The 26,261-nt window shown below is 43.3% G+C and overlaps 1 protein-coding gene across 10 annotated transcripts in view; it reads right to left on the bottom strand.

Moving 5' to 3' along the window:
• sorbs3 (sorbin and SH3 domain containing 3) overlaps nucleotides 1-19,118 on the bottom strand; it is a 33,908-nt gene extending 14,790 nt beyond the window's left edge. Inside the window, exons 1-6 of one of the 10 annotated variants that reach the window (XM_042099875.1) lie at nucleotides 18,991-19,118; nucleotides 4,474-4,536; nucleotides 3,145-3,342; nucleotides 2,590-2,659; nucleotides 2,085-2,218; nucleotides 1,245-1,308 (exon numbers count right to left, since the gene is read on the bottom strand). In XM_042099875.1, coding sequence (XP_041955809.1) covers nucleotides 1,245-1,308; nucleotides 2,085-2,218; nucleotides 2,590-2,659; nucleotides 3,145-3,342; nucleotides 4,474-4,485 — 478 coding nt within the window. In that variant the 5' untranslated portion in view covers nucleotides 4,486-4,536; nucleotides 18,991-19,118. Of the gene's footprint in view, nucleotides 1-1,244; nucleotides 1,309-2,084; nucleotides 2,219-2,589; nucleotides 2,660-3,144; nucleotides 3,343-4,473; nucleotides 4,537-9,167; nucleotides 9,257-10,611; nucleotides 10,720-15,785; nucleotides 16,030-18,990 lie in introns of those variants that run through there. The other 9 variants (XM_042099879.1, XM_042099881.1, XM_042099878.1 and 6 more) reach the window with 9 other exon arrangements.
• Between the last annotated feature and the right edge of the window lie 7,143 nt (nucleotides 19,119-26,261).

Raw genomic sequence — 26,261 nt, 5'->3', positions numbered from 1 at the left:
TGTCCAACACATTGCTTTTGTTATTTGTTACACAATATGTGTTGAAAATAACCCAACTTCTCTGTGTCCAGATAGGTACAACACAGTTTGTGTTGTGTCCAACACATTCATTTTAAGAGTGCACTGTACTCCTCCTCTGTGTCTATCCTGTTCTTCGTATAACTACAGGATCACAATGATGAGATATGTTTATCTAGTCTGTGTATTATTGCTTGCTTATTTGTGGATTTGATTGTGTACACATACGTATGCTTGATCTTTACAGTACATTGCTTCTTGCTGTTAGATAGCCTGTTACCCTGCGTTACATGTTCCAACTGAGAATATACTAACTGAATGTAGGAACCAGTTGTCTGTTTCTGTTTAAGACTGTAAAATTGTAAAGTTCTGAAAATGGGAGGGTGGAGGGAGGTGTGGATCAAGCAGCGTCTATACATGCATTCCAGGACTCATTGGGTCATATTAATGATTGATATCAGTATCATTCCTTCCCCTGCCAGTTCGCTCCAAGCAAAATGAGGTGAGCACATTTAAAGTAGCTGTAGAGGTTTGACCTCATAATGTAAGATCAGTTGCTCCCTAGTTTGGCTCTGCTGTTGTGTTGCATTCCAGTGGCATTAGGAAAGTATTGCAGTCTGGCCAATTGCTGTATTAATCAAGCAAGACTTTCAGCTTTACCACAGAGTAACAGGATATCTGGTGTCTGAAGTATGGTACCACATTCACAATGGCAGTGCAACAGTTCAACATGTTTTTTCTTTCCTATAGACAACAGTAGTCTTTAATTCTACACTGCTACACGTCTTGATGTAATTGAATTCAGAGTGAAACACTTCAACAGCTTTTGTAGGCTACATGTCATCTTCAGGAGGAGTGTTTGGTTCATTTGGCTTTTTGCTCTGGAATTTATCAGGGTGAGAGGTGAAATAGACATGTGAACACTGAAGCAGCTATTTCTCTTAATATGAGCCTTTAGGCTCCCAGGATGCTGTTCAGTTCAGCTCAGCAATAACAAAGGCTGACAGAAAGGAATTTTCTCTCGCTGTGTGCTGCTATCAGTTGTGTGTGTGTGTGTGTGTGTGTGTGTGTGTGTGTGTGTGTGTGTGTGTGTGTGTGCGTGTGCGTGTGCATGAGAGAGAGAGAGAGAGAGAGAAAGAAAGAAAGAAAGAAAGAAGGTGAGAGAGGGAGGAATTGGAGTGTGAGAAGGAGAGCGAGGAAAAGAGGGAAAGATGAAGAAATAATACCTTCTGGCCTCTTATGGATCTGCCTGAACATGCTCCTGTACCAGTCTTTGGGTTTGTTCACACTCTGAGGGAGAGAAAGACAATGAAGAGCTGAGTGAATTGCCACTGAAAACAGTAACAACAACTGTGAACAGCCAGCTTACAGCGTTGTCATTCTGTAGAATACAGTGCAATAGACCATACTGCCAATGCTACAGTCTGCAATGTAGTTATTCATTATTCAAAGGCACAGACATTCAAAGATCCACTGTGGAGGAAATGCTATCCAATAAAAGCTATACCCTGATCAGTGTGGATACTTCTATCTATCTATATATATGCTAAATATGAACAAAGTTATATTTTTAAACTGAATGTGTTGAAAACAACACAACTTGCGTTGTTTTTAACACATTTATGTGTAGGGACATCACAATTTGTGTTGTTTCCTTTTTTATTTGTTACTGTTGTTGATTGTCAGTGTTATAGTGTGTGCTTAGTCAGGGTTTTGGCATTGTCCACACTGAACTACTCTCTAAGGTGGGGTGAACATGCTGTTTCCCTGAATCATGGCTACTAATCTTCTCATTACAGCGTGCTAGATGAGTCAAATTAACCATGCGCCTCTGATGTCAATCACTCTGAGTCACATTAAACTCTAACTATTATAAGCAATTACAAGGGTTTGGCTGGACCACTTTACAGAGTGAGCATACTCAGCAGGACATGTGCATACACATGATGTCTAAACTACTGATGAGGGTTCTCACAAATTCAGTTCTACAAGGACTAATACTATTTCAGGGACATTTAGACACCAGTGAGAGAGGATAAGACAGGATGAGCTCAGCCTTGACTGACCGATCTGGAGGCTATAGGCATGCCCGTCTCGTCCACAGGGCCGATGCCAGAGAATTTAATGAGTCGCTCCTCTCTGGTTGCTGACCTCCTTGGAAGGGTGGAAGATCCCCCAGACTGACCATTGGACATCATTCCTTTAGTTAAAAAAGAAAAACGGAAATTATCTCAATAATGTCACTGCTGTGGACATGGGATCATGGAACAGTCAATGTAACCACAATCCCCATGCTACTGACAGCTATGAATTATGTACAGCATACATGCATTTCCATGTATAATTTAGAACTACAGACGAAGAGAAACTCCAATTGTTCATCAAAAAAGATTATTTTCACCACTAGTGGGCCACAGAGAGCCTGTGTTCAAATGGATGTGAGTGCATGCAGTTTGGGTATAACTGTCCAGTCATGAAAAGTGGATAGTTCTGAGAGAAGTTTTACCACTACACTGCACTGCTTTCTATGTATGCTATTAAGACGTCATTAAATCAAAGACACATACATACCTATCTGTGTAGGGCCGTAGTAAGATCCAAAACTTCGAGGTGGATAGTTACTGCCATTTACTTCTGCAACCTAATAGCAGACAACCACAAAATCCCATCAAACTTAAAGACTTGTGCACCAACCCAGTACTCTGACCAATCACAGACCATGTAATATATGACTCAACAATAATTAACCAGCACACAAAACATTTCCTCTTACTGAATATTCACGAAAGACCATGCAATGTAGGAGAGTACCACTAGGTGGTAGAGTTGCTTAAACGCTGACCTTGGTCAGAATAATCATGACTAATCTATTGAAAAACGCACAGCAGTTTATAGCCAGTATAATCTATCTTTTGAAAACATTGAGTGCAAATGCAATGGGCCATAAAATAGGGTCATCTGTAGTTCATTGACTTTCACCAAGGAGCTAAAGAACCTGATGACTGACACCAGTCCACTGCAGTACAATAAAGGTGAAAGTCTGCCCATATTTTATGCTGCGACAACATCGCATGGCATAGTGAGTACATAACCATTATGCAACTACTGTTACAAGCTGCTACTGGCCTTCTCTTGTGAGGATGGAGGCTGGACCATGCGGAATGGGCTGAGAGGCGGGGTGGGCAGGCCAGGCGAGATCACCACCACTTCCTGGGTCAGATCTGGAGCGGTGAGAAGCTGCTGCTGGGGTCTAGTGCGCGGCTGTCCATCATCTGAGAACACAATCCGCGAGCCATTTAGATGGTTATGCACCTCCACCTGTCGCTAGGATGGGAGAGAGAGAGAGAGGGAGGGAGAGAGAGAGAGAGAGAGAGTTACAGGAGAGTACAGAACCTTGGTGCCCACATCCCTTCAATTCCTCTTCTGTCCTCCACTCAGGTTTAGGTAAACAGATGGAGAGATGAAGACTATTAAGGACCAGTACAGTAAGATAAAATCATAAAATAAGAAAAAACACACAACGCAGCATATAACACATGCACACTCTCCTCTCCTCTTTTCCTAGTTAAGGTAGTATGTCTCCTTTCTTTCGAGACTAATTGGTCCTTGTTGACCAGGTTTTGGTGAGGCTGTAATTTATTTAAAGTGATGAGGGTAGGACGAGCCGATCCACCCTATCCATCATCTCTTTAGCCAGGCCCGGAGAAAGGCCCCATTGTGGCTAAGCGGTCAGAGGGTGAAAGCGGATAGGCTCATTATGGCCCCATTAGTAGCCTATTCAGGGGAGACAACTCTTTCACTCCCTCCCAGGCCAAGAGGCGTTGCTTGGGCTAGGGGGGTCAGAAGGGGGTCGCCCCCGTCAACCATCAGAGAGAGACTCGCTGACCGAGCTCTCGATCACGTCCCTTTGGCAAGGGCCCCCCTCGTCGCCATGGCGACCGCTCGCTTGTCAGTCTATCCCGGGGTGCCGCCCCCTTCCGCAGACCTGACTCCTGCGTGTTTGTGTGCGAGAGAGGGCTGGTGGAGCTGCAGGGGTCATGGGAAGATCCTTTGGTTTCTCACCAAGTGTGAAACTGTATCTCGTAAAAATCAGGGAGATGCCATTGTGAGGAGCAGGGACAGCGGCATTTGCATGGAAATACAAGACTCGCCATAAATAGCTCCCCCTTTCATTCGCTCTGGTACATCTTGGTCTCGTTGCTGCATCTTTTAGGCCCGATTGAGGAGAGAAATAACAGTTTTGGAAGCTTTCAAAGGTATCCGAGACATGCGAGAAAAATGCCATTGACTGAGAGAAAAAAACAAACAAGGCGGCTTCTCTGTGTAGCACAAAAGAGAGCATTTTTAAATGTTTCTTTAGAAATGGCTGAAGGGAGTGGACAGATCCCCAGATTACAGTAAATAAATATTCCCCATATTTAGTCTGTTTCTTCGATTACACTGCAATTGGCATACCTGTGGCTGCATGTCATCAGAATTAGGCTTGACTGCTGATGGTCACCAACAGGATTTTCACAACTATGAAAGGGGGAAAGGAAAAAGAAAGCATTCTTTAGGAATACTAGTACATCACATTTCACTGGTACAGTTCAAATGACGGGTAAATGTACATCACATTTCACTGGTACAGTTCAAATGACGGGTAAATGTACATCACATTTCACTGGTACAGTTCAAATGACGGGTAAATGTACATCACATTTCACTGGTACAGTTCAAATGACGGGTAAATGTACATCACATTCCACTGGTACAGTTCAAATGACGGGTAAATGTACATCACATTCCACTGGTACAGTTCAAATGACGGGTAAATGTACATCACATTTCACTGGTACAGTTCAAATGACGGGTAAATGTACATCACATTTCACTGGTACAGTTCAAATGACGGGTAAATGTACATTACATTTCACTGGTACAGTTCAAATGACGGGTAAATGTACATTACATTCCACTGATACAGTTCAAATGACGGGTAAATGCTGTAAATTGGACATATTTCCAATCAGTTTATTTACACACTAATACCCCACATCCTGAATGATAATGGAACTCTCCTAATCACAGTCATTTAGTGAGAGACTTTAGTGAAAGCACTCGATAGACGCTATTTCCAGGCCCGTGATGTGTTTGTCTGCATTCCTTTCACCTTAACATTATCGAGTTATCCCATTTGGCATCCACTATGTCCCACACTGAGACTTCACTGCAGTGCTGCCCCTCCAGAGGCACTGAGTCACCATACAACAAGCTAAGCTACTGGCAGGTTGGACAACAACACATAGTCTAGGACGTCATGTATAAAGCCCATATTCTTCTTTCCCCACTGAAAAGCTGTCAGGGGTGAGAATGTACATCTTCCAGTCAAGTGTATATACCCAGCAATATATATACCCATTTTTGCTTGAAGTTAAATGCTGTTGATTTCCATGAGGTGGAAAAGATCTCCATCTTTCCCCTGTCACCATAGCAAACCCCATACCAAAACAATGAGACTGAGTCACAAGCTTGCCGGATTCTTCCATAACAGAACACAAACCCGGGACAGCCCAGGGCCCACCAGCCAAACTGAACAAAAAAAAAAGAGCTATGCTGGAAAAAAAATAGAGGGAAGCTAGAAGAGGATTAAAAAAAGGCCTTCAAGTTCAAATGTCCGGCACCTTAGCAAAGCAGATTAGGAGAGCCGATTCCACTTCAAAGGAGAGCAGGATTGAACAGAGGGGGTAATTTCCACTCAAGTGGGAGGTAACCTCCTTTCCCTCGGTATCTGAATAGGGTCAGTAGTAACTATGTAGGTTGGCATGGAAACTCAGGACCTGCGCTCTCTGAGATGATCACTACTTTCCATCTGGGGTCAGCTTTCAGCCGTTTAGGGAGGCAGCCAGAATGCGAGTGTTTCAACTGTACGAAGATGAGTTTTCCAAACGCTGTCTAAAATGGAACATTACAGAGTCTAAAGATTGTGGTCAGTGTCCTCTGACTGCCATATCCAGTGTCCTGTGGTCCAAATCACACACTGCTAGCCCCCCCCCCCCCCCCCCCCCCGCACATGGGAATAACTAACCTTCGCTATGCAATCTTAAGCAGATGTGTCTCCCCAAATGACCCATAACCCCTGACTGTGCTACATTACATAACAGGAAGAACAGCTCAATTGTGTGTATGTGTATGTGTGTGTGTGTGTGTGTGAGAGAGAGAGAGAGAGAGAGAGAGAGAGAGAGAGTGTGAGTGTTTGTGTGTGTGTGTGTGTGTGTGTGTGTGTGTGTGTGTGTGTGTGTGTCCAGCATTTTGTGTCTAGCATTTTTCAAGATGATGCACATCCCCCTGACACTGATAAATTATCATACTTCTGACTCACTGACTCCACAGATAGCGAAATGTTAAAGGCTGGTGGAGTATGCTTATCTGCATGTGGGGAAATGATACCAAGCTCCAGCATATCTCTGGATTACTGTGGTCTCACCGTGACAATCTCCGCTGACATTTTCATCATCTGAAGAATTTAATATAAAAAAGGTCAATCTCTGAACCACAGCAGAAAGGGTGATCCATCCATTAACCCTTCCCTTCAGTCAAAATGTCTTAAATCTGTAGTTTGTTTTGATTAAACCGTGCTAACCAGACCACACTGGCATGTCTGTTTGACTTGTTTAAGTCTTTTAAACCCATTCATGTTCAACACTTTCCCACAGTCAAGCCTGCTAAATGTCTCCCACTTCTGCTTCTCAGAGGGTCGGCCTTTACAGCACATAATGACATGAGGAAAGAGGCTGGAAGAAGGAAAACAAGTCCTTAAATCAGTGGAGCCCCTCAAACAGACCAAGCCTTAAAAAGCTGGTGAGGCCGCTTGGCCTGCTCCGCGCTGCGTCTGGCTCCTGAGGCTTTCATTACCTAAATGAGTATTGAGGGGGGAGAGCAGGAAAAGTCGGGAGCTCCAGCTCTCTAAGTCCAGCTCTCTCTCTCTCTCTCTCTGTCCAAAGCCTGACGCTCTCGCCAAAACTTGAGGAGAGAGCCGAGAGGAGAGCCAACCTAATAAGGTCAATTCAGCCCTCTCATATCTGGCCCAAGAATTCGCAAGAACACACGCATGCACACCAGAAATAGTGTTTACTCCGAACACCCTACACATTCTTATCGGCTTGCAAGCGCTGAAGCGCACTTCCCAACGCAAGTAGCGGAAAACACCCTTGGGTGGGGGTGGTGCTCCCTGGGAGATCTGCTTCAGGGGAGCCTGTTTGTTTGGGTGGGTTACACATTAACATAGATGTTCTTGTTGTCTTGAATGTGCAGGACATCTTCCAAATCTCAAGGCCAGATATTTACTTCCTCAACCAAACATGGAGATGGGAGTTTAGAGTGTGGGAGCTGGATTCCTCCAGAGCCTGTTAGGATGGGGATGTCTCGTCTCTGTAAACTTGGCCGGGGTATCAGACAGCTTTCGGCATGCGGTGAGACAGTGTTCTGGCTGAGTGTCAAATGTTGCAGGCTTTACTGCCAACTCGACACCCTCTGGTCCAGTCACAGTAAATTTCTTGTCTGGTCAGAAGGTCTTGTGAGTGACCAATACTTGCAACACACTGAATTGGGGACAACTTGTCCCGCTCCCATAGCATGGGGCCAAGTCGGTCAGTAACGTGTTAACCTCAGGAAAAAGGCCAAGCCTGCTAGCCCAGCGCTGTACTAATGCAGTTGTTGTATTTGGAGGTAACAGGATGCAGGAAGACAATGAGACGCTTTAATTGGACTCCTGAGGAGGAGCCTCCACACAAATCGCTCTCACATGGCCTCACGCCTCCTCTCCTCTCCTCTCCTTTCCTTTCCTCCACTTCTCTTCACTTCTCTCCTCTCCTCATCTCTTCTCCTCTTCTGTTCTCTTTTCTCCTTTCATCTCCTCCCCTCTCTTCTCCTCTCTTTTCCACTCCTCTCCTCATCTCTTCTCTCCACTCCTCTCCTCTCCTCTCCACTCCTCTCCTCTTCTGTTCTCTTTTCTCCTTTCATCTCCTCTCCTCTCCTCTCCTCTCCTCTCCTCATCTCTTCTCCTCTCTTTTCCTCTCCTCTCCTTTTCTCTTCTCTCCACTCCTCTCCACTCCTCTCCTCTCCTCTCCACTCCACTCCTCTCCTCTCCTCTCCACTCCTCTCCTCTCCTCTCCACTCTTCTCTCCATGCTGGCCATGCATGCCACAATGCTGTGTCAGGGGGACGGAGAGGCTCATGTGTATGGAACAGATTTTTGCTCACGTGGCATTCAGCTTATTCATGAATTCTTACATCATTGTCGGCATGACACAGACTCATATCTGTATTGTTTACGTTTGCAGCATTACATACATGCAACAAACATTTCATGTTGTTATGTTGGAATGCAACTGGGTGACACAAAGCATTAACCCTAATAAGGAACACACCCTTGACTGAGTAATCATTGGTAAACCAGGCTAGGATGAGGTACAGCATATCCAGACAAGAACTCAACTCAACAAGACTGTGTCCCATACTCCACTTGTGGCAAGAATAATTTGGCTGGGGAGCATTAAATCCCACAGAATAACACTACCTGATGTGGCATAATTAATCTAACAAAGCAGGAAACCATTGTGGATTTAGAGTCCAATTAAAGGATTGTCAGGATTCAACATGAAAATCACATATTGCTCACACGGTGAGTCAGACCATTAGGTCAGTGACCAACAGGATATAACCAAGACACACCACACCCAATTCATCCCTCTGCATTCTATAGGCACTACATTTACATTACAGAACAAAAAAAACAGTCTGTCTATTTCGTCATGAAAACAAATCCCAGGGTATTCAACTAATTGCACGCTCGAACAGAAAGCAGACCGTACAGTGTCTCATTCAAGATATTCCGCAACCCTCAATGAAATCATATGCATACTCCTCCTCCTCACAGAGGTCTGCAGAATGGGATCAGCTGTAGGACCCACCAAGTCAGGAATGCAAACCATTCAGGCTGCATGAATTAACTTACTGAGGTTCCCAAATTTGTAGCCATTGTAATTCCACCATGTCCGTCACAAGTGAGTGTGGTATCACTTATAAAACCCTGTGCATATATTCACTGGGCAGTTAACAGCATAAGAAGATGACTTTTTATGAATAGCCCTTGCATTTTCAATATTTACCAAATTCCAGCAACACTCATTTAGTCGCACAATTGGTTATTCTCTCCATCTTTCCCATGGAAGAGATGACGCTCTGACCTTCTGCTCCCCCGGACAAAAGCCACTGTCATTGGACATGCAGTTAGCAAACAAAGCCATGGGACCTCCCATCTGCCCTCCCCACCCCGACAAAAGCCCTCTTCACTTTTGGACGTGCCGTCTACAAACAAAGCCATAGGACCTCCATTAACACCTCTCCACTGACCATCCACTGATCCATACATCTATACCACCACAACTACATCAATAAAACTACCATTGATGACACAGAAGAGGGGTCCGATCAGTCAACCATGGTGACAGTCCCTCAATGCCATTTTCACTGTCCCCATGTCTAAAGAACAAGACAACTTTATTTGACCCCTGCCAACATCTGTGGTGTTAACCTCCCTGTCTATATGGGCTGCTTTGAGAGAAAAGGGCTAGTTAATGATTGTATATACTGACTGCCCGGCTGCAGCCCAGCTGCCTCTGGACTGATGTGGACGCTGCTTTGCTTTGTTTGCTTGCATTTGGGGGGGGGGGGGGGTCATTAAAGGGACACCAGGCAACGTTTTCGTGTTAATTAATCATCTTCGTAAGTCGGTATATGGTTAAATGACTCATTACGGGGCTAATGAAGGCTCTCTCGCCCGCCCCTACTGCCTGTAGGAAGAATATTCCACTTGCAAGTTCGGTGTATCCTACCCGCCGACCGAAGCAGGATCAGTTTACAGCACAGAGGCAGGCTAACGAAACGCTAGAGATTGTTGCAAACGTATGTATAATGGCAGAGCCAGCGAAGAAGCAGCGAAAACCCTTGACGGAAGACGCAAAGAAAAGGAAAAGAGCTTCAGACCGAGCGAGGGGGAGTTTCGTAGAGAAAAAGCATCAGGCTTGCCTGGTGTCCCTTTAATTCGATCCGGATTTATCCAAACAGATACCAATTTGAGCATAAACACAGCTTTAAACACTGCTCCCCAAATGGAAACAAACTGCTTTTGGAAGCCATGCTGTGTGTGCTTCCTGGATAAACTATGACTAATGATAACATAATGATCCCAATGTTTCACTGTTACATTTTTTTAATTCCCCTGTGTTTACATTTACAGCTATCTAAAGGGGTAAACATGAATGGAACACAACTATGTTTCTGAGCAAACAGTCTGCAGAGACAGCGCCGACCAAATAAAACATCATTATAATTCCTGTCGTCCCCTGCCCGGTCAGATCCATACTTCAACACCAAAGGAATTCAGCAATTGCCCCTGCAGCCCTGCGGCAAAGAGGGAAAACAATCTATGCAAAGCAAACGAGCAGAAAATAAGAGTGTGAGCAGGGTAAAGAATCTCTTAATGAAAGAATAACAGTGGACACACAAGCCCAGAACACCACAAGCTGAAAAAAATAAAAACGCTTCCACTACCTCCCCCTGGGAACTCCGCCGACAAAATGATTATCACCCTCGGCAGTTGTCTGACCTCTCCAACTAAAGGTGAATCACTCCGTCTCCCGGAATCTTCGTCCCTCACAGCAACTTGGCTCACAGGAGCAGATCCCATACAAGGGTCTGCACACAGCCTTGCTTATGATATGCTGTTGTAAGATATACAAAGTTATCACAGACGCCTCCGCTTCACTGCCTTGTATGGTGCTTCAGCCCGTTGCCTGGCGATTCAGCCAAGGGAGGTAGAGGACGGTCCTCGCATACCGGTCAGAAATGAAGAGCAGTGGTTTATCTTAAGCCTCCATTCACATGCTAATCGAGCAGCCTGGGGACAGGCAGAGGGTAGTGTGGGCAACATACTCACATTCTTACACATAGAACATCACGGTGTGTTGCCTTTGCATGTCATCAGTCGAGAGGAACATATCCAAGGTTGTCTGAATAATTTGAGAATTTCATATAGCCCACTGCATTGAGCACACTGATGCCTCAGTTCAGAGCAAAAGGCAGAGGGACATTTTGCATCTGCACACTTCCTCCAGGAACACATGGACTCCCTCCCTCTTCCTCCACACTCACACACTCACACACTTCTTTTTTCCTCTTTGAATATGCAAACATATAGGGCTCTGTGTGTGTGTGTGCACGCACGCCTGTGTGTGCCTGTGTGTGTGTGTGTGTGTGTGTGTGTGTGTTTGCGTGTGCGTGTGTGTGTGTGTGTGTGCGCATGTGCATGTGCATGTGCATGTGCATGTGCATGTGCATGTGTATGTGTATGTGTATGTGTATGTGTATGTGTATGTATATGTGTATGTGTATGTGTGTGTGTGTGTGGGAGCAAGAAGCAGGTAGGGCTCCCAGACGGATCAGCGAGAGCTTCAGGGATCAGGCCGCGTCTCTGCAGAGGCTCTGAGGTGAGGGAGGAGCGTAGTGGCGGCCGGGGCCCCACAGGGCCTTTTGTCAGCAGCGGAGGAGGGAAATGAGCTTGACATTGCTGTCTGCTTACATTGCCTTTCACCAACACAAGACGATCGAGACCATCGGGGGGACATGAGATTAAACACCATGCGAAAGGTAACACGGACCAAACATGAAGCTCGGAGCTATCATCCAATAGAGGAAGAAACACTGCCTTAAATGTGTTTCCAACAAAACACTGGGCATGTAACCAGATTTGTTTATAACTGTGACACAATAGCTACTCCTCACATCATTAAGAAGTGTAATTAGTTGCCTTAACAAAAGCTCAACAAAAGCTTTAATAGGTGTTCTATGGATACAAGATAGTATACTTACTGAGGAGAGTATATAACTACTGTTGTCAGATTGCCAGGCACTGATATAACAAACATAATGGTAAACAACAAAGCACTAGAACAACATAAAAGTCCACGACTAGAAATGACTAGTCGGAGCTCAGACTAAATCTGGCCTCTGAATGGTCGTCTCAGGTGTTGTGTGTTTCCTGAATAGCCATCTTAGAACTTTGCCAAGAACCACTTTTATCTTTAACAGTCAGTCTCTCTCCCTCACTCTCTTTCTCTCTCTCTCACACACGCACACGTACACACACACACACACAATCATATATACGGCTTCAGTGTTGGCCAAGGGTAATCTCTGGAGGTTTTCTAGAAGAACACTAATCCAAGTCCAAAGCTGCAGATGTCTGGATAGGAAGACAAGGTGTCTCTTGTATTATAAAATGTAGACAGCTTTACTTCAGATTTATAGTTTTACACATGAGAAGCTTCCCAGGCAAAACAGTGCAGAGTGATATTGTATAAGACAGGGAAATTCACTCACCCAAATGTAGGCGTGTGTTTGCATTTACACACACACACACACACACACACACACACACACACACACCGTATCTGTCCTTTAACAGATGACAATACAAGGTGCCTGCTCTCTCTCTCTCTCTCTCTATCTCTCTCTTCCTTTTCCCCCTTCTCTTTATCTCCACTCTCGCGTAAAACTTGCTCCGCCTGAGTGAGACTTACTGGTTTGGCGGCTGTTGTCGTGGCAACCTCTGAGCCCTGGGTAAAAGCCGTGGTGCCTCTTGGCTGCCTGCTCCGGGGCTTCCTGAATGGGCAGGGCTCTTTGTTGCGATAAGGTGATATTTCAGAGTGTAGGCTTAAGGATGAGGGAGTGAATACAGTGTGGGACCTCCCAAAGCCACCTCTCCTTCATCATCCCTTCTTCCTCGTGTTTATTTTTGGCTCTCCCTTCAGTATTACTCACTCTCTTTTTATTGACATCAACACGTATTGTCATTGTGTTTTCTTTCCCTGTCTATGTACTTCCTTTGCTCTTTAGCTGAGAGTCATTCCATTATTATAGTAATGAATAGTTATGGCAAGCTCACAGGAGCCCAGGTCAGTAAGCCTGCCATTGAGTTTCATCATGTCTTCCCAGGGAATATGATCTTGTTCAAATGGCCTGCTTGTTTTTCCCCATACACACACAGACTCTATGGGCCCGTTCCAATCTAGTCTACACTGACAACTTAGTAGCTTGGTGTATGTACTTCAGCAATCAATTGATAAAGGAATTCTTACATCACTTTATTGATCAAATAAAAAAGCTACACCCTACCCTAAACCTGACCGTAAGTCCATTGTGTGCCACTGAAACAACAACTCTACTGAATCAAATGAATTCACTGGTATACTGCCCCAGGCCTGGCACCATCTGAAGGTTTGAGTATGAGTCTGACTGCATCTTGATGGTTACTGTTTGAAGGGGTCCTGATATGACCTTGTACAGTCAACAAAGACAGAGAGAGAGAGAGAGAGAGAAAGAGAGATAGAGAGAGAGAGTGCACGCAGTGGTCTGTGAAAAGTCCTGTGTGTCCTCCCTTCACAGCTCACAACCCAAACCAAACACAGTTCAGCAGACCCACGAGCCAGCAATTCAGCTCTTCAGTCTGTCAACACAGCAGGATTAGTCCTGCTCATCAGTCCAGGAACAGCTACAGTACTATCTCTGCGGTCTATTACTGGAGAAAGACGAGGCACTGCAGGGCAACTCTGCCCTCAGCCTCCACCACAAACCATCATCCCACTCTTTTACTGGGGAAGGGTGGGGTGGGGGGGTAATCTACACTGATAGCAAAATAGAATTACAACAGTGGATTAAATGTCACATAGAGGAGGAATAGCAAGTGTACTAATGGAGAAGGACTAGCATAGTCCCATTGTAAGAATGTGTCTCCTCAGCACCAAGGGAATGAAACAAAACCTGGTCTTCCAGTTTGGTCAAAGGAATTTCACAATATACTGTAAAGGGGGGCTGGCAGTGAAACCCAGATATTCACTAGCCGACAGTCCAGTTTCTGTCATGTGATGCATAAACAAGCATGAGTAGGCTTTATGCAGTAACAGAAATACTTCTCTGTAGGATTTTTTGGTCAAGGATTTCAAAGACATATGCATGTGTAGGCCACAGAATGTAGGCAATGTTTTGTGTGCATTCTGCACTGTTGACCAGCCTAGAAGACAGACACCTCATTTAGTAAACAGTTTGAGTCAGCTCATGGTGAATAATTCAGTGGTTTGGCTGGACACCATGTAACAGTGGTTTATATGGTGTAGTCTTACTGCTGACGTCAGACTGTTTCAGCTAAAGGCCAGAGTGCCCTTTCTCCCAGGCTCCTGTAAAACACTGGCATTTTGTTGTTCACAACAAAGTGCTCAGGTCAGTAAATGGTGTTGGTTTCTCTCTCTCTCTCTGTGTGTGTGTGTGTGTGTGTGTGTGTGTGTGTGTGTGTGTGTGTGTGTGTGTGTGTGTGTGTGTGTGTGTGTGAGTGAGTGAGTGAGTGAGTGAGTGAGTGAGTGTGTGTGTGTGTGTGTTTGTGGGAGAGAGAACATCTAATCAGGATGAGGGAGGGAGGGAGGCACAGAAGACCCATCTGATCAGGTTGGTCCTCAGACCCCTGCTGTGAGCTGATTATCATCACCGTCATCACTGTCAGTCTCTGGCCTAGTGAGCAGAGAGAGCACATTCCTCCACCAGGTTCTGTTCATTTTCTCTCTTTCACAAAATCAGTCCACCTCTATCTCTTCATAAACTGATGGACCAGCCATTTCACCTAATACATTGAGCCAAATGGCCACATTTGGTCTATTTCAGCCTTTCCCAGTTTGTCACACACAATTTCACCGTCTTGTTTTCAAGTCCACAGTGAACAGTTCAACAGAGCATGAAAAGGGTTGGCCCATTAAATGTCACAAGTCAAAACAGATACGCCAATAAGGGTTTGTTCAGATAATGGAGCCAAACACTCCTCGTCAATGCTACTCCAAAGTTATGTAACACTGCAATATGAGTAGGATGCACAGCACTGTGTTATTCTTCAAATATTCAAGCAAAACAACAAAATATAAAAAAAACTAATTGCTAAATGAAGGCCCTGATCATTCTTCAACAACTTGTCATACTGAATACTTGCACAGAACTAAAGAGAGTTGCAGTCATACACAGGTCAAATTAGAAGGTGGAAAAATATCAAGCACAATAACTAATAGTCTCGCTAGCCTACCAGCATAAGATTGCTGTGACATGTGTCAAAAACTATAACAATGTCAACATGTGACGCTTACCCCCAACAACCACCACCAGAATGTGCCCTGACAGACACAAAGAAATGCGTGCACAGGCGATCTGGATCTACAACCTGCCCTCCAGAACTGTACAAAATACATTCTGTTGAACTATTCTACTAACTATTTTACATGAACACATTAACTGACTAAAACATGCATAATAGAAATACAACATATGTAATGTTAAAATGTCAGGATCATCAGGAAAATAGAAATACTGCAAAGAATATCCCATACAATTATACAATTATAATACATCTCTATGGTTCCAGATTTCTGCTCAGTGTTTTGCGACTGACAGGGGACCTGAACGGAAGAAACACACCCCCTAAAAGCCGCCTCTGCACACACACAGTCACACACACATACACGTACACTCACACAGCTGAGCCAGAGAGAAGTCAGAGATCCAAACTAAAAGACAAAGCAAAAGCTGCCGTAGAGTGCCAGATGAAAGAAAACACTCATGAATGAGACACAAAGTTCCCGGTTAAAATAACTCTGAAATCTACGAGGAAGGTTAAGAACAAGATGAGTACTTACTGAGGAGAGGCACGGCTGTGATCTGAGGACAGAGAGAGGGAGGAGAATGAGAAAGAGAGAGAGAGCGGGGCGAGTGAGTGAGTGAGAGAGAAAGAGAGAGAGAGAAAGAGTCCTGCTTCGTCTGTCCTGGGACGGGGGAGGCAAAGATAAACTACAAAGAGTGACTCAGCCTACGTTTGTGTGAGTTCATGTCTGTGAACATGTGTGTATGTGTGTGTACGTACGTGTATGTGTGTGTGTGTTTGTGTGCGCATGTGTGTAGTATGTCTTGATGACTTAGCCTGCTCTCATCCTGAAACACCCACATCTCTCCAGCTAAAGCTTGTCAGAGGCTCTGTAATAGTTTCCATCCCATCTGCAGCTGGAAATAATAGATTCCCATGCAGGCACGGGCGCCGTGGCTACGCCCTCTTGTGTTTCATCATGCGCAGGGAACAAACTAGGCCATTTCCCTCCTGCCCGTATCAGAGGGCTCACTGGGGCTCTGGCAATAACACAAGCCTTTGTGTTTCATGAACAAGGGATACTATTGCTCTCAGAAGTACATGCAGAAGTACCAATACTCACTTGCCCACAGACACTTCATAATATGAATAGAAATACAGAAAGACTGGCTGGGCCACTTCAGAGAGACTACACCCAGGGATGACCGGAGCACTCAGAGAACTTTTAAACTTTTTTTTGTTAAGGTGCACAAACGACTGACGTTTCGACACACTGCGTCTTCCTCAGAGTCAAACCATACTGGCAACATTGCACAGATAATAAAGTCCATTCTCCCCTCCCTCTCCCAAGACATTGGTTAGTAGTGAGGGGTGGGTATTAACAGGAATTAACCAGTACAAGCACTCGTAGAAAGAAAAGTAAGCATCAAATACATCATTGGTCAGTGTGAATCAGAAGTGAGTCAAAATAAATCAAAATAAAAAATGACTTAGTTAGAGAAAACAGGAAAGACATAATCATTCATTTAAACCATGGGGCTCAACTGTGTTGAGTGTATGGATCCAAAACGCTTTTCTTTGAAGTAGCATTCTGACAACGTCTTTTTATTTTGATTTATTTTGACTCACTTCTGATTGTACTGGTTAATTGCTGTTAATACCCACCCCTCACTACTAACCAATGTCTTGGGAGAGGAAGGAGAGAATGGACTTCATTATATCTTTATTATCTTTAGTCCTGGACTGTGAGCACCGATAAGGCTTGAGTGCAAGTGACACCTGTCTTACATGTATATAAATAAATACATTCAGGAACAAAGGGGATTGTTTCCCCTCCTCTGTCTGTATCTTTGTCTGTATCTCTGTCTGTATCTCTGCTCATCTAATGCAAGTTTAAGCCTATGAGCCTCATGTCCTTATAACTACTTTGGCAATACAAGCAACCAACTTGTCAAGCCAATAAAACAATTTGAATTTGAAGTAGAGAGAGAGAGAGAGAGAGAGAGATGACCACAGCATTTGACCAACTCTTTTCTACAACTCATTCCAGCTGATGTTTAATTGAAATATTCTCAAAGGTACTGAGAGAACAATGACACTACAGAACAAGCAAACCAGAACAATGGCACCACATTGGTAATTGTAAACAAACTAAGCATATTCAAAAAAGGACAACTATGCATCAGGGCATCATAGACTTTAAGAAGATATTTGGAACATGGCAGCCACTTTAAAGTAATACATTTGTACTTCAATTTAGTTCAAATATATTTGAACATTTTCAACATCTAGTGCTAAGGGGGCACCCAATTTATCCAGAACTAGCGAAAGTGTCATATTCTTGGTCGTAACCTCGGAGCTAATGTGTATATCTTACACATGTATCTACAGGTGAGATTAACAAACTAACAGAGACATTTACTGGATCTCCAGTGCCTTGGGATTTTACAAGACATTGTATTGGAATTTCTCAATTGGTCTCTCTCTCTCACACACACACGTGCATGCATGCATACACGCACACGCACACGCACACACACAGAGCGAGGGAGAGAGAGAGTGTGTGTGTGTGTGTGTGAGAGAGAGAGAGAGAGACTCCTACACACAGCTGGAAGACATCATTGTCCATGAGGAATCAGTGTTTCCACACAGAGCTCCAGAGTGCGCCTGGCAGTGAGGGGGAGAAGGGGAAAGGGCCTCTCCAGACCCAGCACAGGCCAGAGAAACTGGAGCAATCAGGACCACAATGACTCATGCTCGGAAATGAAATTCACAATGGACAGAGGTAACAACGCTGCAGATCGCCAATCATAGGAAATATACGAGTAACGGAAAGTACCAATTCATCAAGTGTGGGGGGTGGGGGGTTATCCTGAGACATCCCAACATGTTTTGTGCTGCAGTGCAGTAGAATACCACTAAACTTTCAGGGCGTTCTGCAACACACAGAGCTGTGCTATCAAGACTCATTCAACTGTTATCATGCTGAGTCTTAGCAATGCCCAGACAGCAGGCAGCAAACACACAACATAGCTAAGTCAATGACAGCAATAATCCTGCTTTCTCACATGACACACACACACACACACACACACACACACACACACACACACACTGAGATAAGATCAAAATATTGCAGTCAAATCTTGAGGTACTTTGCTCAGGTAATATGGTGGAACACAGTTCACAAGCAGAGTGCCACACGTTTGCTGACTGGCATGGCAGTATTATGTCACCAGTGTGGTTTAAAGCCAGTTCACCATAGCGATGGTATAATGATTGATATGCTTTTCATGAATCCATGGTACAGCTATTTGATAAACCCCAACACACTCTGCTGTGTTTCACACAATTCAATTCAATTAATTTCAATGAGCTTTACTGGCATGACTGTAAGTGTTACAATGTTGCCAAAGCAGTAATTACATCATACTTTCACTTATTCCAAATGACACTTGCGCTCAAATGACAATTCACACCACTTTCTTCCTCCACTCTGTATTCAGTACTGGATGTGCTGGATGTTCTACCAACTTGATTGTTCCTCTTTCTCACAAACAATGCTTTTAATTACGCTATAACGTTATGTTTATGTAGTAGACACTTTTATCCAAAGCGACTTACAATAACATTAAGTGAAATCCACACACTTCAAATGATATTAATGCAAAATAACTGAAGTAATGCTGACCCACAATTTACAATTCAAAATATCTGTGACAATTCGGTCTGGTACAAGTAAAAAGGAAAATACTACTCACAAGGGATGATCACGTCTGCTTGGACTACTGTGGTTGCCTGTAAATCAGTAGCTGTTTTTCTCACTCAGGGAAAGGATCGATTCACAGAACAGTTCTCTCTCTCTGACACTCTACAGGCGCCTTGGCTGGCAATGCCCTGGCATCTTCCCATACCCTCAAATCCTTCTTCTGCTGGTTGGCTGTCACAAGCTCGTCCACAGCGCCCAAGACTGCGATCCAAAATAAATATTTAACCACCAGACTACGCAATCAACAAGCAAAGGTCACACCTCTTTCTCTCACACAGACACAAACAGTCACACTCTCTTTCCCCTCTCATTCTCCTCAAGTGACTTAGTGCCTCACCTGCCTTTATGTCAGAAAATGTGTCAATCATACAGTATGTAGTGGCCTGTACTGTGCAGGCTCCCACAGAAAAGTACTTCTTTAATCGGAGGAAACGAGTACCAGGGTAATGTTCAATTGACTACTAGAGCATGTTAGCTTTGAGTGAACATGAGGAGGATCTACCAAAGAGAAGATCAGTCATGACTCAAATTCCTAAATTCTAAATATTTGGCCAGCAAAAAAAAGAAAGAAAAATGAAGGCAACTGGTCAGTGGTGTGGACTGTGAGGAGGACAAAAGGGTACTTGTTCATTAAAAACGCTAAGACAAATGTTTGTGCTTCATTTAATGTCAAGGCTTTATTTCTGTAGATGCTGATGATATCAGAGAGATCTTAATAAATTGAATTGGACCTTTAAATGTTAACACATATGAAAAATAAACTTCTCATTCAACTTTTACACAAGTACATTACATCACACCAACATGGGTGTGTGGGTACCAGTCACACAGCATAAACCAACAGCTTATTATCAGACAGCAGTGACAAGCCCTCCAATGCTTCGTTCTTGGCATCCAGATCTTTCTACAGTGATGAAAAGATAAGTGAGACAAATATATGAATACGATGTGATATCATCTATGATGAAGTACCAATGTTATCAACATGTTTTAGAAAGCTAATTTGACAGCCCACTCCTGTTAGACTTCAAGAATTTCAAGAGTTTCCCCATTGCAGTTCTGGACAAACCCAACTATGGTCATATTGACAATCACTAGGTTTAAATTATAACCAAGGGTAGACTGAAAATAGACTTTAATTTCTCTCTAAAGCTTTACTTTCTAATTATCATCAGTGGTTACTAAAGACAAACACATGCTGAATATAAACAAAAGACACAGTAAACAATATGTAACATACGCTTATTCTATATCCAGACAATTAAATCCTTTATGGGATTTAAATCTTTTATGGGATATCACTGTCTGGTTATTTTTAGTGGCCAGTGTATGGGCCTTAATGAGAAATAAACCAATATCTCTGTGTAGGATAAATAGCAAGCAAAGTTGATTTAAATACATAAAATTCAAATTCAAATTCATTTATTAGAGGATAACCCCTTGAGATGGACATCTCATTTTCGAGTGGGTCCTCAGAGTAACACAAAACACTTACACACTCACACATACTAAAGCTCTTTCTCACAACCAACCACCCCAGCCTGTCCCACCACTGTCCAAAGCATATTCACATAATCAGTATGGTAAGATATGAAGATATTACAGGAGAGAACCATATTTACAAAAATTTGAGGTTAAAGCATACATTAAGACATGCATAGACACTGATAGTTAAAATGATTTGGGAAAAGTTGCAAAATGTAACGTCTATTTACACTGGTTTTCTATTTAGTAATATGGAAGTTCCCGAACGATTTGCAACAAACAACAGCTATTCTCATATTTCGATAATATAATACTTCAAAATCTAATCACTGATAGGAGTCAAACACCCTGACATTTAAAATCTTCCACAAGAGTGACATCATGTGGTCATTTTAAAACAGTGCAGACATATATAAATTAAATTCACTTGAGAAGAAAAGTGCAGAGGAAATTGTGATGGATCTACTTGCATCTACCACACATGCATCTAACTTGTAAATGCACTATGTACTACGAACCTGGATGTAGTTCTGCTCTTATTTTGCACCTGAGCTCAAATTTCTGCTAGTAAGAGTCAGTAATGCCCAATCCTCCTGTAGGTCTACTTTAACTTATCTGATTGTTATCTGTCTGCTGAAGTGATTAGTTTACTAGATTAGAGTAGTTTGTTATTGCTCACTGCATTGACCTACTAAAAAGTTCACAACACTACATTCTAAATTAAGGGGGTGCAGAGCTAGCATTCAGTAGGGTGGTCTGTGGTTGGGGTGAGAACAGTGTTTGATGGTGCTGCGCGCCTTACGCAAGCATCGCCTGCCCTGAATGGCCTCAATGGAGGGGAGTGAGGAACCGGTATTGCATTGGGCAGTTTTCACCACCCTCTGCAGTGTTTTCCGGTCGGAGGCTGAGTAGTTGCCATGCCATACTGTGACACAGTTGATGGTGATGATGATCTCGATGATGCAGGGGTAGAAGTTCACCAGGATCTGAGGAGACAAGTGGACCTTCTTTAGCCTCCTCAGAAGGAAGAGACACTGGTGAGCCTTCTTGATCACGGTAGAGGTGTTGAGGGTCCAAGAGATGTGGACACCCAAAAAACTTGAAGCCGGTGACACTCACCACCTCAGTCTCATTGATGAGAATGGATGTGTGTGTGCTAGCTTTAGACTTCCTGTAGTCCACAATGAGTTCTTTGGTCTTCTTGGTGTTGAGAGCCAGGTTGTTGTCGGTGCACCACGCTGTTACATAGGTGCTGGACCTCCTCCCTGTAGGCCGTCTCATCGTTGTTGCTTTTCTGAATTCTGTTCCAGTAGCCAGCAGTGTCCTTCATTTGATCGGGCAGTGCCTCATTCAGCTGAACTCCAGAAGTCCTATGATGGTGTGCATAGGGTAGCCAAGATGGCAACATTTGCCCTTCAATCATACCAGTGTGATGTCCCGATGCTCACCAGTAATACTTAACTGCAGTACCACACCACAACACAGGAGACACAGTTGACCTTTGGGGTGCATGGGACTGCTGGTTGGGAAAATACACAGATAGAAGTGATAACATATTGCGAAACCTGTACTGAGAGATTAACATGTAATGAATTAAACAGTAAATAGAGATTTCGGTGAGTGCTTCGATCTTTGAACTCAAGTTACCAACAAGAACATTAGTCCTGCTCCCCATTGTGGTACAATTTGACAGACCTGTCTCCCTACCGCAAATGTTACACTGGTCTGCTACACGTTCATCAAGGCTGGCAGTGGACAGTAGCCTTACACCTCCACCATAGGCGCTATGGTCCTCAGTTGCCCCCATAGAGCATTCAAGGAGAAGGAGGATGGGTATATGTGTTTGTGTGTATGTGAGACACAGACGCAGCCATGTCCTGTGAGCAATGCTTTGTCGAGCAAAGGTGTGAACAGCATCCTCCACTGACACTTGCATGTCTCACCTCCATAAAATATAGTATATAAACACATATACATGTGGATTTATTTAGAATTCATGGGGTTACTGCATGCTACATGAAAGTCTAAGATTGTGAATACTGCATAGTCTACTGAATAAGCATGAAATGAAGTTTAACCACATGAAAAACATTTTTAAATATTAAAAAAATGAAATTTAGTAATGAAATTTACTTAACCGAAATTTACTTCCTGAAGTTTGTTGAAAAGAAAGAAATTTACTGAAGTTTGCCTACAAAAAGGAACCAATTGGGCTGCCATCTTTGCCCATATAAGGAAATCCGAGTGATAATGGCAAGTTAGCTCTGGGGTAGCAAATTGCAAGTCTCTCAATACTATAAATTTGCCATCTTAAAGGTGCTCTAAGCGATGGCACGCGTTTTTTAGGCTAAAACATTTTATGTCACTTACTGCAAACAGCACCTAACCAACCACTAGCTGTTTGTGTCCTACACTGTAAAAAAAAACACAATCTCTGTGGACAGCCCAGGCTCCAAGAACGGTGTTCCAGTTTAGATGGTGAGCAGATTAACTGGTGATATTTGCATAAAATTAGTGATATTCAACAAGACCCTGCCTACTTCTTAAGAGCGTTCTGCTCAGCCTCCGCCTAGTGCAGGTTCACATTTTCACGATTTGCAAGTGAGACAATATAACGGATATCGCTGAAAACATCACCAGTGTATGTCTAATACAGTACATGTCTGTTTAAGCATTCTCCACACAAATATGACACATACTGAATGAATGGACAAAAATAAAACTAGCGATCTACCTGGGATTCGAACCATGCATGGACAAGAAAGTTAAATGGATTAGCTTCTACATCGTCTATACCACTACACTACGCTCCACTGAAACCGCTGCCAGATTTCTATGTATATATTGAACTGTTAGTCAAAGTTAACACAGGTTAACATAGAAATATACGCCCATGTTAACTGGTGCTATCACAATTTAACATGGGCATATGCAATAACCTGACCCTAGCCAGATAAATTTCGCTCCGCCTAGCTCCACTCATCCATCTGGAACCGATCCATTGAAGTGTTGCTTCAGAAGGCTGGGCCGAATCAAAAAATGCTTGCATATGATTGAATAAGCCACTTGTCCGTCATCTATTGACGTGCTACTTCAACCACTCACATCAAAGCCAACCCGTGACGCTAATAACAGTGTCACAGTCGCTTCTACGCTATGTCACATCTATGAAACTCCCGCCCTGCGTCCTGATTGGCTGAACCATAAAGTCGGTTGCAGAAATCACTCTCAATGGAAGAGGTCCCAGATGGATGTGAGTGAAGCTAGGCGGAGCTATAGCGGAACGAAATTCATCTGGCTAGGGTCAGGTTACATATGCAAGCCTCAAAACAACAAAGTAGGTTCATCTTTGCCTCACATACTGTGTGTACACAACTGATGTACAACAAACTGGTATGTCCCACTAACAGTTTATTCCGTTTTGGGGGTTAATAATATGAAACACGTCAGTAATGTGCAAAAATTATCATAACTTAGTGTTATGTCTTGGTGAAGTTATGCAGTGAGCTGTCTAGTGATTTGAAGTGAACACATGAAACTTATTTTCTCGGAGTTAATGATTATTTATTTTGTTGATCCTAATTTGACGACACAAAATGGTTAGGCTATCATGGTAGCATATATTACAAAACTTCGATGTAGCTAGAGTTTGATGACAGATGTTGCTGTTTCAGATTCCCACGTAGCTGTCAGGGAGCCTATAGGACTGGATGTTTTTGGCTCCCTCTGGTGTTGCTCTATGTGTTTCGCATTTCAGTTTTTTCCTGTTGCCACACCCTTGTCCTTATTTGGTCTGTTTCCTGTCTTGCCTATTATCTCCCAATTACCTTCCCACCTGCATTTTATCTCAGTTCGTTTGAGTATTTAAACCCTGTGTTCATTGCTCTTTGTCTGATCGTCGTGTCTGTGTTTGTGAGACCTGCCTAAGACTACCTGTTACCGGCACGTAAGCGCTGGCGACTTTTCAGTTTTTTGTGCTCTGTTTAGTTTTGAACTCATCCCGCCTGAGGTCTTTTTTTTATCGAGAGCCTGTTTTTGTTGATCAAGTTTGTGGAGTATTGAATATTTTCACTCCAATAAACCAAGACTGCAAGATATTCTGTAATCTGCATTTGATTCCTCTGACCACCCTGACAGTAGCCTAAATTAGAAAATAGTTTAGCCTACTTACTGCTCGTTCAGCAGCCTGTTGCAAAACATTCACTTAGCCTAGATGTTTGCTATAATGAATATCTTGATCGATTGACGAATAAGTTGTCACAAGTCTAAAGACATAAGTCTAATCTAAGCGTGCTCAGATGACGTGATGGACAGGTGAGCAACAGCACCTGGTCTATCATCGTAAGCCTGATTTGATTGGTCCGCCTGATATAGGGCGAGCCAGAGCCATAGAATTTTTTTTACGATTTGATAGCGACACACACAGTTGTCCAATCAAAGTTTATTAGTTGAGAACGAGAGCAGGGACACAGACACAGAACACAATACACACGCTACACATACAGGGGGTGGACTCAGCCCCCCACACAAAAAGGATCACACACGAGGGAGAACTAAAAGTGAAACATGTTACAATAAAGATGCTAACATTACACTCAACTAAGGAGAAATACAGACATAAACCCCCAAATGTTCACCCCCGCTACGCAATGTCTTGAAGTAAAAAAAAAAAAAAAAAAAAAAAAAAAAAAATAGAAACGTTTTTCTACCGCTCTGGGGTGAGCATACTTCCACCACAATAGAGTGGTGAAGTCCCGCCCCTTCCGTTTGCCTCCATGGGACCTATCTTTCAAAAAAAAAATAAGAAAAATAAATTATTTTCTGGTCCCGGTTGACTTGTGCCTTGAATTACCCATATGATGTTTGTCAATTTTAAAGACAATTTTTCATGTAAAGACATTTGCAGTTTGTTTCGTAACTATTGAATTACAACATTGTGAAAGATCATAATTCCAACGACTACAAACCCATCAGTCGCGCTAGTGACGTTAGCTCATTCACAGCCACACTAGATTGTACAAGCATACCAGCAACAGGTCTTAATTGGGCTTTCCTTGCCGAAAAAAATACCATGAGTCAGAGGATTAAACACATCAGGTAAGTTGTATTCGTCCATAGACTGTACATTACATACTGTTAAGTGACATAGCAGGCAGCAAGATGCAACCGTTAACTAGCATAACAGCTCTTATCGTTTCATTACGTTGGTGACGTACATCGTTCGAGACGAGAGATGTAGTCCACTGAGTGGATTCGCACAAAACCAACATAACTTTTGAAGTCTATCGAATAACAGTACTTTCTTGACGTGAAAAATTATCTTTTAAATTCACACACATCATATGTGAAATTTGTGGCACAATTCAAACTGGACCAAAAAATAATTGTTATCTCTCCATTAACTCCCGTTCATAACCATGGACCGGAAGTAAAAGGGGCGGGACTTCACCACTCTATAGAGCATCACAGTCCCGCCCCTCCTCCGAGACAGCTTAGTTTCCGGAAGTAAATTTCCCATTCATTTCTCCCATTGACGTTTTGGAAAAATCCGTATCTAAAGAGTTTTAGAGCATGTCTTAGGCTAATCAGCTACGGCGTAACTCATAAGCATACAACATATCATTTCGAGTGAAAAAACGAAGAGAAAGTCCAAAAAAAGTCAAAGGTACAAGACTGTGTACATATTTTCATTTCCGAGCGAAGGAACTACTCATCCCATAAACCACCGCGCCTCACTGAAAAATATATAAGCAGCATGAACCAGCGTGAAATCATTTC

The sequence above is a fragment of the Alosa sapidissima genome, chromosome 8 (genome assembly GCF_018492685.1).
Source record: "Alosa sapidissima isolate fAloSap1 chromosome 8, fAloSap1.pri, whole genome shotgun sequence".
NCBI lineage: Eukaryota > Metazoa > Chordata > Actinopteri > Clupeiformes > Clupeidae > Alosa > Alosa sapidissima.
Note: the sequence above shows the minus strand (reverse complement) of the source record. Positions and strands in the feature narration are given on the sequence as shown.